General features: G+C 44.3%; 2 protein-coding genes across 2 annotated transcripts in view; both read left to right on the top strand.

Annotated features, from left to right (window-relative positions):
* SEZ6 (seizure related 6 homolog) overlaps window positions 1–442 on the top strand; it is an 18,272-nt gene extending 17,830 nt beyond the window's left edge. Inside the window, exon 16 of the mRNA XM_025214605.1 lies at window positions 290–442. Within this exon, the coding sequence (XP_025070390.1) occupies window positions 290–442 (153 nt within the window). The remainder of the gene's footprint in view (window positions 1–289) is intronic.
* Window positions 10–16,145, top strand: part of PHF12 (PHD finger protein 12) — a 35,768-nt gene continuing 19,632 nt past the window's right edge. Inside the window, exon 1 of the mRNA XM_025214619.1 lies at window positions 10–122. The gene's annotated coding sequence lies outside the window, so the exon portion shown is untranslated. The remainder of the gene's footprint in view (window positions 123–16,145) is intronic.

Below are 16,145 nucleotides of genomic sequence, written 5' to 3'. Positions count from 1 at the left end.
CCGGGGGGGGCGCCGCCCCGCGGCGCCCGCGCCCCCAACCACGACAGCTGCGACAGCTGCAAGGAGGGCGGCGACCTGCTGTGCTGCGACCACTGCCCCGCCGCCTTCCACCTGCAGTGCTGGTAAGGCCCGGCCCGGCCCCCCGCTGCCCGCTCACCCCAACATGGCGTGTTTTCGTGCTCACCGCCATTTTGGCTGCCCCGGGGCGCCCCCCCCTCCCCGCGGACACGCTCCTCGCGGAGCCAGCATCGCGGCAGCGGCACCCGGCCTTTTTGTCCCGTCTGCGCAGGGCGCGCTGGGCTTCGGCGACGCGTGCAGCGTCAGCAAGGAGATGTTCGGGGCGGGGGTGCCGTCTGGACTCCACGATCCCTTCCGGTTCCGCGCTTCGTGGCGGCTGTTAGGACCCCGCATGTCGGAGTGGGAAGCTTTTGTGCCGGCTTAGCCTCGCGTGTGTGCGCGCCGGGGGTAGAACCGCCGTTGCCTCGTCAGCGAGGAGGGGGAGGGGGGGAGGGTGCTTTTATGTTCAGCTTCCCAAAATAGCCTCACGCATACCTTTTTTCAGCGGTCGTTTGCGGGCATTTGAAGTCCGGTTCTTTGAGGAGTTTGTTGTCAGGAGTGGGGGGAAGCGTCGCGGCTCCGCTTCTCAATGAAAACCGAGCGTGGATGAATCGACCGACTGTGCCCTGCCTTGTCGTAACAGTCGACGTGTCTGTTTGAGTCGGGGAGAGATGCGCAAGCTGTGATTTTAACGCGGCGAAGGTTTCTTGGTTTTAATCGGCGAGTGAGACACGATGCTCGCTTTATGTGCCTTGGAGGCATCTGGGGAGTGGTTTTCGGGGGCGGTTTTTTCCCCCCAACAAGTGGCTGAATCATCTTGACTAGTCAGTTCGGTCATGAAAACAGGGCTTGATCCTGTCAACTTCTACTTGCTAAAATAGTAGAGGAGGCAGCGGCTCGCGCGTGCAGGGGATTGCTGGGGTTGGGTGTACGGACAGATCAGCAGCAGTGCAAATCGTGGTGAGAGAGAGAAGCATCCTGTTTTCTACACCTACAACATGAACATCCTCTGAGGTGCCAGGTCCACTGAGCAGGCCTCTTCCTTAGCTGGAGTAAAACCCCAGGCAGTGCTGTGCCCTGCCATTGTTCCCAGACTTGTGTGCTCCCCTCCCCAGATGTATTCGGATGAGATGAGTTGCTTGTAGGATGACAGTATTCTTTTCTTGGTCATCTTTGGTTTTTGTTTTCATCTCCTACATCTTGTTTAAAGTAAACTTCCTCTTTGGGTAGAAACTCCAGGCACAAATGCAGCACTTGCAGTTTCCCTGTTTGTTTTTTATTTATTACCTGCAACTAACAATGAACATACCCTTAAACACATACCGCTGCAATGGAGTGGAGCAATTCAGAATTGATCGACTAAGAACTCTAGATGTTAGCCTGGCATTATCAACCTGTTTTCTCATCCCTACAGAGGAGAAATTTAACACGAGATTGGAGCTCATGGCTACTGTGCAGAAGATGTCCGAAGCCATTGGCAGCTTTTGGTCTGTATAATTTGTGAGGTGGGGATAAGGAAAATGAGTCAGAGGAAGGAAGTGACTTGCCCAAGGTCACTCAGGGACCTGGCGGCAGAACTGGGAGACAAACCTAGCTTTTTCCTAGGCCCACGCCGCCTCCAAGAATAAGTAAGCAGTGCTTGTGTAAGTCCTTAGTGAGCTGAGTTCCTTGACTACATAAATACGTGTGTGTTCAAATTCATGGTGGTCTTTTCCTTTTTGAAAAAGGGAAACAAATGAACAATAATCCCCCCCACCCCAGTATATTGATGCTCTTATTTCCATACCCCATTTCAGTCTGGTGAGGGAGGCCTTACCCTCCTTTGTTCATACTTGCCCAATAATGTGTTAGACTCACCTACTTCAGTAAGCAAATCTTCAGGCAGATATTGTGGTTCCAGTTAGGATTGTTGGATGTTGACAAGGTCGCTCCAGGGAAGGTGGCTGCTTCTGAAAATTCTTTTATCTTGTTCTGAAACCTGTGGACTGTGTCACATCATAGTTATATATATATATTTTTTTTAAGTGTTGAATTGTTCTGGGCCTAGCTAGTTTATTTCCTTCTCAGAAAAATGGTGTTATGATAGGATTGTCTCTCAGTGGTTGTGTGTGGCAGGAACAGAATTTGATTAATTTATTATAAATTTGGCCAATCTTAAAATGCTATTCCAGAACGATTAGCCTGTGACAAACAAACAAAACATGTATTCTTCTTTTTAAGCACACCCTTAGAATTGGTTGATGTATTTATTGGTTGATGTATTGATTCTGCGATGAACTGGGATATGGTGTAATGTTCTTTAGAGAAGTCATGTTGCATTTTCAGTAGGCTAGCTATGATATCACTTCTGATGTCTATGTCCACTGTTCCTCAAGTTGAAATTTCCCGTTGCAAACTCTTTCCAACTTTTGCTGGCTTGTTTATTTTTATTCAAAGAGACTGTATTGCTTCAGCTTTTAAAAGTCTAGTTTTGGTTACAAAGTTTGCGTGTTGATAGGGTTTTGCCTGCTAATGGGGTCATATGAGTGCAAATTATTGACCAGCTCTAGAAACAATGCGGTCAGTCTCTGCTCGGTTCCGTTGCAAGATGGCTTTGAGCTAGATGAATTTCTTGTTACCCAGAAGCAGTTTATTTGCTTATAGCTTTCCATACCCATCTCTAACCCCCTTGTTCTTGAGGTTTGTGACAATAATAGTCTGTTCCCCTCCTCTTCCTTCCCTACTATTCCTTCCTTGATCCTACAGTAAACTCATAATCCTGTGTTTGAGATCAGTCATGGAAGCTAGGGTGACGTCACACATTCAGCAAGATTTCCCTGGCAGATTAAGCGGAAGGTGATTGTTAGAGAAAGACCTCTGGCTTGAAAGTAATGGACATGTAGTAAGAGTGGATAGGTGTTGCAAAATGGAGAAAGTGAGCAGCAGAATCTCTTTCCATGCGAGAGACCCTTGTGCGTCACTGAATCAGGGCATTCAGAATGGTTAAGTCGTATTTATAATTGGCACCCAAGTACTCTGGTGTTAGTATCCTGAAGCAACGCGAGTTGTTAGAAACTAGCCAGCTGCCTGTTGTAGGGAATTAGGCATTTTTACATGAAAGCAGACATGCCAGAATTGCAAGTCCATCTCTCTCTCCCCCCTCCCCCCCCCCAGTTGTCTTTTCACAGGTTTATCCTGTTGGTCTGATCCAGGGTAAATTCTCTGGCTGTCCCAGGGCAAATACGCAGCATCCTTGCTGAGGGCTGGTAGTTCCATCAACTTTTTTCTTCTTTCTTTTTTTTTCTTTTTGAAGCACTTGCCTCACCATGTTTATATTTGGCTCTGCTTCCTCTTTCTGATTTGGCAGTCTTCTCTGAAGTGCTGTTGTCGAAGAATCGGAGCAGCAGAGCTTGCAGAAAGGCAGGCAGAGCTAACTAGTCGGTTTTTTGCATACTTTTTTGTCTAAGTCACAGTGGTAAAAAATTTTACACATATAATGGGAAATAAGTCTCCTTTAACTTGTAAGAAAATAGTCCCATTTGAACTCTGCTGTAATCACACCTAAAATTCACTTGGCCTGTCCTAATTTAGCACTCAATTTAGTTATCCATTTAGTAGTTCTGGGATTTTATTTATTTAGGCTTTGTGTCAACTCCCTGCAGGGGGGCTGCAAAGAAGATGGAGCTGGGCTGTTCTCAGTGGGGGCAGAAGACAGAACAAGAAGCAATGGGCTCAGGTTGCAGCAAGGGAGGTTTAGGTTGGATATTAGGAAAAACTTTCTCACGAGGTGGGTGATGAAGCACTAGAACAAGGTTACCCAGAGAGGTGGTGGAGTCTCCATCCTTGGAGGTTTTTAAGGCCCAGCTAGACAAAGCCTTGGCTAGAATGATCTAGCTGGGGCTGGTCCTGTTTGGAGCAGGGGGTTGGACTAGATGTGACCTCCTGAGTTTCCTTCAACCCTCATTGTCTATGATTATGTCCTTCCCTTTGATATTTTTTGGTTGTGAATGAGGCATCCAATTTTTGGCTTTCCTTGTGAATTTCACTGACTCTTATACTGGGTTAGGTTGTCTTTACATCCTGTAAGAGGCTGACTGCTCTGTATTAGCAAACTGGGTGGAGATTAAATGTATTATTAATGTGGGTCTCAGTTTCATGAAAAACTTCTGATGTTTTAAAAAGGTTTGCACCCAGGCCTTATGAAGGCTTAAGTAAAGTTGAATTATAAAGTTTGAATGTTTACTGTTGTAGAAAACTAATCTTTATTAGCTTGTATGTAAAGTCTTCTGACAAAATCCATCCTTTAGAAGGCATTTGAAATAAGCCTGATATTGAACCTGGATTTAATTTGAGCTCATAATCCTAAAATATTACCCTCTATTAGTTTTGAAAAAAAATAATTAATTTGCATCATTAACAACTTCGTATTTTGGTTGGTTAACTTAAGACTTTTTTTCTCCTTTCAAAGTGGCCACTCGCCAGTTTTTTTTATGGTTTAATTGATTTTGCCTTTTAGGTGGTGTCAGGGCAGTGCTGAGTTTGAGATACTCAGCTTCTTTATAAAGAAGTGATTCACTGGTCTAGTTATGTAGAAGGATGCTTGGCTTGCATCTGGTGATGGTAATCTGACTGACCTTAGCAGCTTAGCTAACATGCCTCCTGTATAACTTTTGCTCTGTTTTACACACATGCTCTGAAGTGCAGAGCTGGATAGGTTCAGCATAGAAATAAAGCTTGCCTTGAACCTAGAATTTTCTGAGGCATAAATGTATTGCAACTTAAACGGAGTGTTTTTTGTTTTTTTGTTTTTTTTTAATTGTATTTTTCAGGAGGCTTAAAAAATGTGTGCCCTGCAGTATGTGGGTGCACAGTCTCAGTAGATAAGGCCTGCACAGGTTTCAGAATGGATTCTGACACTGCTGCCTATTAGACTTTCAAACCAAGCTGTGGGTAGCTGCTGCCTTAAAACCACATCATGACAATCAGGTTTGCAGGTTACTGGTGGCATGGGGGAGGGGAGGGAGGAGGCTGTTGCTTAAGGTAAAAAGGACTCAATCTACCACTCCCCTGAAAAGATTAAATTTATAGTAAAGGGGGTAGAATGAGATTAAGCTGTTTTTTCAGAAACTGTGGGGAAAAGTGTGCTTTTATGTTAAACTATAACTTCCAAAATAGGCTCACAAATATCTTTTTAAATGGTAATTTGTGGGCTTTTACTGCAGTAACAAAGTCCAGTTCCCAGTGGAGTGGCATCCACGGCAGTTCCGAAAGGGCGTGCTGTAGTACGCTGTCATGAGAGTGGCAGAAGCGTGCGGTGAAAAATGGGCTGGATCGGGCCCATGGATTATAACCAACCCCCACGGACCAATGAGTGAAGCATTAATTTAGAAAGCAAGTGTGCCCCCCAGGTATCAAAAGTTTGGGAAACACTGGTCTAGTACAGTGTCTTACCATGTGACTTTCGTTTGAATTCATAACTGTTCTGTGTTTTTGCGTTAGGGTTTAACTCTGCTAGACATGTCACAGCTCTTCTCTCCTGGCATATTATCAGACTTCTAGGTGTGGCTCGTGGGAGTGTTTCAGGACACGGAAAGTCCTCCCAAAGGGTTTCTAGCACCTAAAGGCACTTACTTTTGCAGGGGAAGTTTTCTTAATCGGATATGACTTCTGATTCATAATGTTAATTAGCTAATAACTAGTTGTGTGCATCTTGTGTGTTTTCTCTAAACAGTCTTTTCCTTTAATCTTACTTTGCTTGTTGTCTTACAGCTAGACCACTGCATGGGCTCAGTGCTAGGAAATTGAGAGGGTACAGTTGCTTTCAAGTTTCATACAGCATTTAGTAAGAAAAAAGGACAGCTTCCATGCAGTACAACAAATGTGGTGGGGGGGGGTTTCCCTTAGCCAGTGGCTGGGGGGGGAGAAAACAGGAAAGCCAAAAGTTGTCTGTAATGGATAAACTGCACTCTAATTCCAGGTACTTTCAACAAAACCCTCATGGCTCAGTTTCCCCATTAGTAAGTATTCGTACCAAGAATATGTCTTGGGTTTGGGAGGTGGAGAGGGGTGGGCTCGGGCCTTTGACACCTCAGGCCTCTGGTAGTGGTTTCTGATGTTATGGGAACAGAACTTCATGGCACTCCTGGCTTTGGAAATTCCTCCTGGTTCTACACCTGTCTCATTAAGCAGAGCGTGACTGTAGCTTAATGGAAATGATCAAAAGTATCAATGGTGTATTAACACCTGCGTGTAATGCTAGGCTTCCTGGAAATGAGTTGCTGCATGTGTAGTGTTTATAAATATATCAGCCTTCACTTGTATGACTTTGTCACAGCTCTTGAAAGAAGGAAGGCAGCAGCAGTGATGGTGTGTGCTTATTGGGGGTCTTGATAGGCAGCAGCTTTTAAACTGAGTTGATCTGTCTTTCTACAGACTCAGTTGTGATGTGTATAGGATACTTAACTTTTCCTGTGTTCTTGGAATACTTCTCTTTAATCCTAAAGTCAGCAGTAAATAGCAGACTCCTACTGTAAAGAAAGTTAGTAATTTCCAGAGTAGGAAGAAGGCACTCCTTTTGAAACGGAGAACTAAGGAATGGGGAATGTTTTGGCGGCAAGGAAACTGTACGGTAAAAAACGATGGAAGAACAATGCAGGAAGCAAGTTTGGGCTTGTGAAAGCGTTAAAGTAATTCAGAACATAATATGGCTTTGTTCTGGGGATGTGAAATTCCTGATTCAGAACAAGCAGGCGTCTTGCTGCATTGAGTTATTGGCTCTACTGACCTTCTGTGGCAGTCAGATGGTCAAAGAGATTTTCTTCTTGTGGTGGCAGAGTCCCAGTCAACTGTCCAGTCCATGGCTTCTGCCCAGCTTTCCCTGTAGTGTTCTCTCTGATGCCCAGGGGCATTGTGAATGGTGCTATATTAGCAATAATAATAATAATAAATAAAAGGTCTTGTGTATGTAGCAGTGGCTGGTACTGTTGTCAGCTTTTTTTCACATAGTTCCAGTCATGTAGATTTGTGGTTTTGCTGTGTCAATACTTCTGGCGTGGGGGGTGGGGGTTATTTTTTGTTTCCCCTTCCCCCCCAACCCCTAGCACACTTTCCGATTACCTTTCCACAGAGGTGTTCATTCTTATTTGTCTTTTGTGCTTTTCAGATGTGATACTGTCGCTGGAACACTGGGCTGGGAGGAAGTCTGGCATCACAGCCGAACTTCTCTTCTGCACAAGTCACCTGAAACAAACTTAGAATAAGCTAGAATTTGCTTTTTGTGATTTTAATATAACAGGGGCCTGGGGACACAACTTGCATGGGTCAGCCCCACTTCCCTTGATGGGTTCTTGGCAAGCCGTTCCAATCGTTGCAAAAATAGTGGCCTCTACAGGCTTTCAACTTGGGGGAGTGGGGAGTGTTATTTGTTTCCTCTCTGATCTTTCCCTGCTAGGAATAGCAACAGGAGCAGGCTACAAAACAACTTGGAGAAGAGGAAAAAGTTTGTCCTGATTTGCCCCTCTGATGTGTGTGGGTAAGGGTTTGTATATGCAAACGCTGGAAGTTAGTGTCCAATTAGATTTTAGAAGTCTGTGGTTTGTGTAGTGGTTCTCTTTCTTATCTTGGAAGATTTGGTGGCTAGCTGAAGGTCAAAGTGATGCCTGATAAACTGAGGAGCTGTTGCTTTTATTTAGTGTCCATTAAAACCAAATCCGTGTTAGTTGTCTGTTTAAGTAGAATGCATGGGAGTAAAATGCGTGGGAGTCAATAGTCTCATCACTTCTCTAAGACTTGAAGTCTCAATTCATGCTTCTTTCATGTAAGTAAAATCTGTATCAGAGCAGAACAAAAGAAAGTTGATATTTACTTTAAATAGTATCCACTTTGGTCACACTTACTGAAAAGTGGAACAGAAATAAGATTCTGAAGATGAGCAACAAAATACTGGAGCTGGTATTGAATCACCCTTTCACCAAAACTTTCCCTGTTTTACCTTTTCAATTCAAGTATAAAGTAAACAGCTTAGAGATGAGAAGAGCGGGGAGCTTTGGCTGTATTTATCAATGGTATAGTTAAGGATAAATCAAGGCCCGCTGTTGACCTATCTGAAGAATAATATGCAGTAATTATACAGTACACCTGCAGCAAAATAGTGAGTGTTTTAGTAGGCTTGGGAAGGAAGGCTTTGGGTAAGCATGTGGGTAATGAGAAGTGGTTATATAAGAAGCATTGTGTATCTTCCTTGTTTCAGACTCTAGACTTGGAACTAACTGATGAGATACGGAATTAAGACAATTTTCCTGCAAGGAAGTTCTAGTAGAAGGCTACTTCCACCTTTTCTGAAGCAGCTAATATTTCATAGATATTCATAGATTTCATAGACATTAGGGCTGGAAGGGACCTCGGAAGATCATCGAGTCCAGCCCCCTGCCCCAAGGGCAGGAAGTCAGCTGGGGTCATAGATCATATTGGTCTGCCCTGGTAGGAAAATTCTTGTTCTCCTTTAGTCTCAACGTGGACTCCCCCTTCACTCTTTCTTCCTGCCCATCCAGCTTGCAACGCTGGTCTTGTCTTGCCCCTCATCTCTCTGCAAATCAGCTCACCGATCCTTCTGTATCCAGACTTCGGTGGTTCCTTTCTGGTGCTCTGTGCCAAAATGCTGCATCATGCAGTGCTTGTTTCCCTGAGTTACTGTACTCGGCTCCTTTGTGATCTCTTGGCACCCAGTGGCTAAAACAGTCCATTCTCGCTGCACTGACCACAACCGCAGCCTCAACAGAGATTCAGGTACCTTTTGTCTGCTCTTTTGTGGGCATCCATATTCCTGCCTCCTCCTTTCTATACTGCATGGTTCTTTTTACATTGGTTCCTGCTCTACCCTCTCTTCCACTTTCTTGCTTTGTTACTTTGTTTCTCTTCTCCCCCATTTAATCATATTCCATGTGCCTGAAATCCTATCTCATTCTTCAGAAAACTTCTTGAAATCCATGCCCCTTGCCTTGCCTTCTATATCAGCTCCCATCCTTGTGCTGTCCACTACTTCCCATTCACTTGGTATCCAGTCTTTGTCCAGAACCTCGTGTTTGTGTGACTTCCCCCCCCCCCCCCACCCCCTAACACTCGTTATGTTGGCCTGATCCTTAACCCTCCCCTCTTGCCTGTCAGCGAGTATTACTCTTGTCTAAACTAACCATCTTTTGGGTCAGAAAACATGTCTCTCTAATATTAATCTGCTTAGTGGCATAGAAGGTGTTGATGCCATGTAACTTTTCATAATACCGTCTCTCTTCTTCATGACTTTGTGGAGGGACAGGAGTCAAGTCAGGGTACTGAGTGGCTACATTGGCTTCAAAACTTGCATAGTGAGTAATATACAAAATGAAATAGGAGTTGCAAAGGAACAAACACCCTTATTGAGCTTGTTTGAAATGTGGGGTCTGACCCAAAGCAGAACTACTAGCAGAAGTCTTCTGCCCTTATAGCTTGTTCTTTTGGGGGAAATCAGGCTTGAGCTGCACTGGCAAGAAAATTTTCCCAGTATGAACTGAGCCTGCAGGAGGGGGGCGTTGTCAGCGGATCTATTCGAGCAGGCACCTTTCAGCCTAGGGTAGCCTTAACACCAGTGTGCCTTTTGTCATCTTACCTTAAGGCACCGCATCCCAGGTGTTGCAGACCTTGGGGAAACAGCGGCTTTGTTTGCATGTGATTCTGTAAGCTTACCAGGTACATGGTGTAGCTTTTTGTATTCAGCATGTGCAGTATTGTGCATTGTACTAAGTGTGTTAGCTTTCTGCCCAGAGGATTTCAGACCACTCTGAAAACTATAGAGAAAAAGGGCATCTGTACACGTCCTCTGGGGTGGGGTGGGGGCGTGTTTTAATTAGTGGCCCTCAGGAACCACTCTAATTGAAAAGCCCATGGTATCTTGTGTATTCAGCATCCTACATCTCAAAATGACAGCAGGGACACTTTAACTAAAGCTTATTTAACAATCTTTAGTTAAAATACCCCGGTGCCATTTTGAAACGCAGGGGTGCTGAATACATGAGACACTGCAGCATGCTGGAGCCTTCTGATTAGAACGCTTCAGCAGATTCAATTAATTGAGTCTGCTCCAACGTGTTCTAATCAGGGCACATGTAAAAGTGCCCAAAGTGCCTCGCACACCATTTGGTATAGTGTTCTGAGGTGAAGTGCAACTAACAGCTTAAACCAACGTAAAAGAACAGTTTGGGATTTTGGGAGAGCGTTGTATCTCGTGGGTTTGCTCTGCTGTTCCACGTGTAGGCAGGGCATAATTACCTGTATTGGACTCTTCCTGGGGCAGCCTTGTAAGCTGATTTTTTGCATTGCAGGGCTTTAAGGTTGAACCTCAGGAGGGTGTTCCCTTTGGCTGCTTCCTCCAAATGGTGCCAGGGTGTCAACTGCATGTATTTATTAGCTGGGAGTTTGAGTCTTGGGGCTGGTGTGGGCCTTCTGACCTTGGTCGGTAGCTCAGGAGTGCGAGAGCTAGACAAGGCAAGAGTTCACTTAACTGTCGTATCCGATCAGACCACTGGAGGTGCTCTCATCTCCTGCTTTAATAGTGCCCAGGATTGTCTGTCAGAGGAGTGACCAGTTATGGAACACGATGCATGTGGTGAATCCTGTGTCTGCACCTTGGGAGTTTTAATGGAATGTTCTGCCGCTGTCTTCGAAGTACTGTATATCAGAATACCAAACTTCCTTTCCACAGGTGGCTGCTTTTCTCGTGTGCCTCCTGTATTCCCCCTCTGAACCAAACCGTTCCAATCTTCGGTTCTTTTCATGTGGCAGTATCTCTTCGCTTCTGATCATATTTACTACCTAGCTCTGGACCATTTCTTACTCCTGCTATATTCAGGAATAGTGTCTTCTGAGGGAATAATCAATGGTTTAGAATGATCATGGTATTCTGTTTTAGTTTGTTCTCCCTTCCTTTTGCAGTCTTTATGTCATTGTGCATTGAGCTGTGTACTCCTTTACGGAATGGTACTAATGTAGACCCGGAAGCATATACAGATTTTTTTAAGTCTTTCTTTTCCTTTCAGCACGCAGACCTATGTGCTAGTTGAGACATCACTTTACTTTCCCAGAAATGTTCGTGGAGAAAAGAATGCAAGTGCCCAGTTTTGTAGCGTTCAGTTAAACTCTGTCAATCTGAATTAGAATGCCTTCTTTAATTCTTTTAAGTGGTATAAACTTGATCAATATAAACCTGGCCACTCATAATCTAATTATACCCTGCACATACCGTTTTATTACTGAAGCTTTATTACAGTAAAGATACACTTAAAGTTCCAGTGCAACATTCTCAGAAGGAAATAAATCTTTCCATGTATAGACTTATCTCGAGTTTGGGACAGCTTTTATGTTTCTAACACTTGTCCACGGAAATATTGGACTTGTGATAGCCATCAGATAATTGGATAACTTGGACAGGAGGTCCACACCATGGATCCTATGTGTGCCATAGCTTTATCACTCGTACAAAATAGCAAAGCAAAGCAAGGTACGCGTAGCATAGAGCTGTTAAATTGGACATTGTGTAAACTGGCTTTGCTGATGTGAAGAGATTCTGGCATTGTTGGGAAGGGGAAAAAAATAACAATTTTCTAATACGTTAAGAATAGGGGGTCTCTTTTCTGTCTCAGAAAATTAGTCGACAAACTTCTTTGGCACAAAAAATTTATGGTGGGAAGTAAGCATTGAGACGGGGAAGGACTCTACTGGCTGCAGCTCTCAACTAGTTCTTTTGTATAACACGTTGGCTCCAAATGTTTTGTTCCAGGTTACCTTCCCCTAGAGGGTTTTGGGGAGCAGCTGTGAATGGAAATGTGTAACGTGGGCCCAGGAAAACTGTTTCAAAGAACGGCAAGTTATAAAATGATACAACTTTCTGTGTTTGTCAACGGGGTGCTTGTAATACACTGGCACTCTGGTGAGGTTTCCTTTTACAGTTTTAGTTGTGGCCGCCATTGAGGCCAGATGCTAGGATGCCAAGGAGCCTTGTTCTGTAACGATGTTTGTGGAACAGCTGTAGCTGCATCTGTCGTCAGAATAAATGAGATCCCGTGTAAAAGGCTTTCAACACTTCTTCCTTTTATCAGACTGGCAAACTTACCCTGCATCTCCCAGTATCAGCCCTGTTGCTAGATCCTGGTAGGTAATGGGAAGGAGAGTGGCTTGATAGAGGGGCTGCTGGGAATTTTTGACATGACATTCTGATTTTCATCTCTGCACACCAGCACACTGCATATTGATGAGTTATGCACAGAAAGCATTGAAAGAGTTTATTCACGTGCAGCAGCCCCAAATTTCCCCTAAACACTGCCGCTGAAGCCTGATAGAAACTCGCTTTCATTCTCTGGCACCAGCAGGCGGGGAGCACCCTTACTGTGGTTCACAAATCGCCTTTTTAAGCAAGATGGCCACGAGGAATGCCATTTATAATCAACTTTCCTTTCAAATGCGTTTGCAATTGGTTTCTGTTGAGAAGAGCTTCTTACCATTGCACAGATCAGAGAGGGCGCCATTCCTTAGAGCATTTGTTTTCTTTACTTTGCTGACCTCAGGAAATGACGGTAAGTATAATTATAGGATTTAGTCTAATGACAGGCATCAAATGTATGTGAGCTCCGGAGTGTGAAATTGAAAAGCAAAGCAGCTTTATGCTATTGTTTGCTTGATGAAGACTCCTAACATACAGCTGACTTTTGAGGGAGTTTGGATTTCATCATACCCATTTAAATGACTGTTACTTTACTAAGTGAGATTTTGCATAATTCAAGCAAGAGAACCTCAGAACCTTCTCAAATGAATCTTGACACTATAGGCCTAATATATTTGGTAGGGATTTTGAGAGAATGCAGCCGTATAGGAAAGCCACGAGATTAGTGTCAATATAAGCAATATACAACACAGGCCCTGTAAGCTGTTCTTTACATATGTAGAGCTATGGAAAATTTAAATTAGTTCCCTATGGGTCTTCACTGTGAACGACATTTCTGACGTAGCTTTAATATGGAAAGTCAGACTTTGCTTTTCCAGAGATGCCTGCATTGTATCTTAAGTTCTAAAGTGTGGATGTCAGGCTGCTGAGCAGATTGAGGCAGGTCACACATCAGCAACCTTCCATGTAAGATTCGTGCTGCTGCACCATTTTCGCCTGCATGTCATGATAAAATGGAAAAGTCTCTTGAAATGGAGGACAGGCTTTATATAACAATCAGTGGTGGGATTCCATATTGGAAAGCAAATGTATCGCATACAAATAACGTTGAGCAACAGGTCCTGCTGGTAGCAACTTAATCTGTAGCAGATATTAATGTTGTAGAAGTGTGTGCATTAATGAATGCGAAAAAGAGAGCAGGTAGAAAATAGCCACGTTCTGTGCAACTGAAGACTGACTGTCCTGGTTGGAGTCTAAAAATGATCTAATAGACTTGCAGTAAAGGGATGAGGACTTTGGCCATAACTAGTTTAATTTCAGTTATAGTTGCATTCTTAATTATGTCTGTTGGCTTTTAAGTTAGAATCTAGGAAGTTGCTTTTTTTTTCTTGCCAGGAGAGCAGCAGTGCAGGCATATTCATCCATCTTGGTTAATGCAGCGCACTCCCTTGGCGAGCAGCTCATTAGCCACCAGGAGCAGAAGTGGTCTGTAGCGTGCTGACCTGAGCAGGCTGGTCTTGACAGTGGGCTTTGTAAATTCAAGAGGGCAGGCGGGCGTTTTAATTGGGAACTTTGTTCAGAGAGAAATCATAATAGATCAAATAAGATAGAGATTCTGTTCTGAAGTGCTCTTTTAACCTAGAGATGGTACTGACTAATGCAAGAGTCCTGTAGACAGGGAATCCAGGTAACTTTTTTTCATGGTGTTTTGGTCAGCATTGAGCGACTTAAATACCTTGAACTGATATATGTTTAAATGCAGCAGATGCTTTTTATCTTTGAAAAATAATCCATTCTAACTTGCTTTTCCTTTTCCATTACTTCCCAAGACACTATTAATTGCTTTGTAAAGTGCGTAGGAATAAGGTAACAGCAGTTAAAACAAATAGCCAGAGGTGAGTTTGGCAGTACTTCAGTTTCTGGGCTGGCAAGCTATGCCGGCCCTGAAGCCAGGCAGGCGTGCTCTCTGGTGGATCAGGCATGTTCAGGAGTGCTGCAGGAGCTGCTTTCCCCCTTCTGCATTTTTTGGAACTTCTGTTTGTTTCGTTTTGGTTTTATTGTGGGGGTGAAGAACAGGGAATAGGCAAGTTATTCCAAAAATAAATGCACCTTCATCATAGCTACAGGTTTTAGGTACTCCACAGCAAGGGGAAGTAAAGGCTCTAAGGATACTGCCCAGTGCATCTCGGGACTTGAAACCGATCCAAAGTTCAAGCAACCCTTTGAGATTGGTGCTGCTGCAATGATTCTGTTAACAAAAGGTTAGAGAGGTTGAAAAGAAACCTCGTTTCTGCCAGACGCTTGGGACTTTCTGCGAGCTGCTGTAGTTGAAAGAGGTTTTGGTGTTTTGCATCCTCTGGGGAGGCTGAGCTACTGTTCCCCTGAGCTGTCGTCATGCTTTCCTTCCCCCGCCCCCCCCACCCCCGGAAATGAATGAAAGGCTTCTGTTTACAGTGCGTTTTAAAAGCCGAGCACCCCATCTACCTGAAATGCCACAGGCCTCTAGAAATCCTGAACTTTCTTTCTCAAAATGGCTGCCAGATGTGTTGGCTCTACTGAATTCCCCTGGGTCTTTAAGACCGGAAGCGGTGAAGTTATTACCACTTTGGAAGACTGAAGGAAGGAAAAACACAGCAAGAACCGTTCTTCCGCCCTGCTCCGCTGAATGCAGGCTGCGAATCTGAAGGCTTTTCTGTCAAGGATGTTAGTGACCCTTTCCCAGCTTGTGCTATGACTTTGTTTAAAGGAAGGTAGCCTGGGTTTTATTGTGGGTTTTGTGTTTGGTTTTTTTTAACTGTCTGAACAGGGGAGGATGCTGTGCTTCCTCCTACTAGGTTTCTTCTGTAGAGATTTTTTGGCTAAGTCTTCTCTGCTAAAAAGAGGGGAACGGGCAGGTATATTTCAAAGAGGCTGAAAGAATATCTGAGACTTTCAGACTGAGTTTTCAGAGATTACTTTTAGCAGGAAATCTTTGAGTTTTGATATGTTTATGCTGGCTTGCTTCAGGAACTAGCAGCACTGAATCCTTAGTGAAAAGTGCTGTTGCATAAGTTATAAGCAGCTGTAGTTATGGGTTCTTTCACTTCAGGCCTTTGATATTTAGTGGGTAGTATTGGTACTTAAAGACTTAAGCTAATTGCTATCATAGTAATTGGTGCTCTGTAGTGCCTCTTCATCCAAAGCCCTTGACGGAATAAGGTTCTAGTCCTGCAATCACAGGATTGTGATTGTAGGACTTGTATGGTCCCTGTTACCATGTTATCTGAATGCCTTGCAGTCTTTAATGTATTTCTGCTCCACAGGCCGAGGTAGGGAAGTGCTGCTGCGTGCGTTTTACAGATGGAAGGTGGAAGCAGTGCAGACAGTGCCTCTTCACTGCTGTAACTATGCCGTAGCTGTAGTGGTAGATGTGCCCTCCCTAGCTGAAGTACCAGGAGTGTAGCTGCAGCAGCTCAGTGTTGTTTAAACCATCTTGTTATATGCCTGTGTGCCATCAGTCACTGCACTGCACATCTATTCTGAGTGAGCTGCCCAAGGCTTTCCATGGGGCCTTCTGGGGAGCTAGGGAATTAAGGCATCGTCTCCAAGTCCTAGGCCAGTGCCCTGTCTGCTGGGTTGACTGGATTGGGGGATAGCAGCCTGGGCTTGGAAAGTACTGCTGAAGCGAGTGTGGGTGGCAGAAGTAAAACATATCTCCAGACCGCACTGTCACATCGCTGTACCTTTCATCAGGAAGGCAGGAGAAGATCCAGTTCTCAATGCATCCCTTCTGGAGGTGTTGATAATCCTCCTCTGACCCAGCCATCCCTTTAACTGTTTACTTGGATTTCTTTCTCATTGTAGATCTTCTTGGTTCTGTGCCCTGTTTTACTTACTGTTGCCTCTTGCAAAGGCAGCTCCAAACATACAGGTCAGGTTTGGT

Source organism: Alligator sinensis, unplaced genomic scaffold, assembly GCF_000455745.1.
Source record: "Alligator sinensis unplaced genomic scaffold, ASM45574v1 scaffold1244_1, whole genome shotgun sequence".
In the NCBI taxonomy this organism is placed as follows: Eukaryota; Metazoa; Chordata; order Crocodylia; family Alligatoridae; genus Alligator; species Alligator sinensis.
The sequence above is the reverse complement of the archived record's forward strand: the minus strand, read 5'-3'. Positions and strand labels throughout refer to the sequence as shown.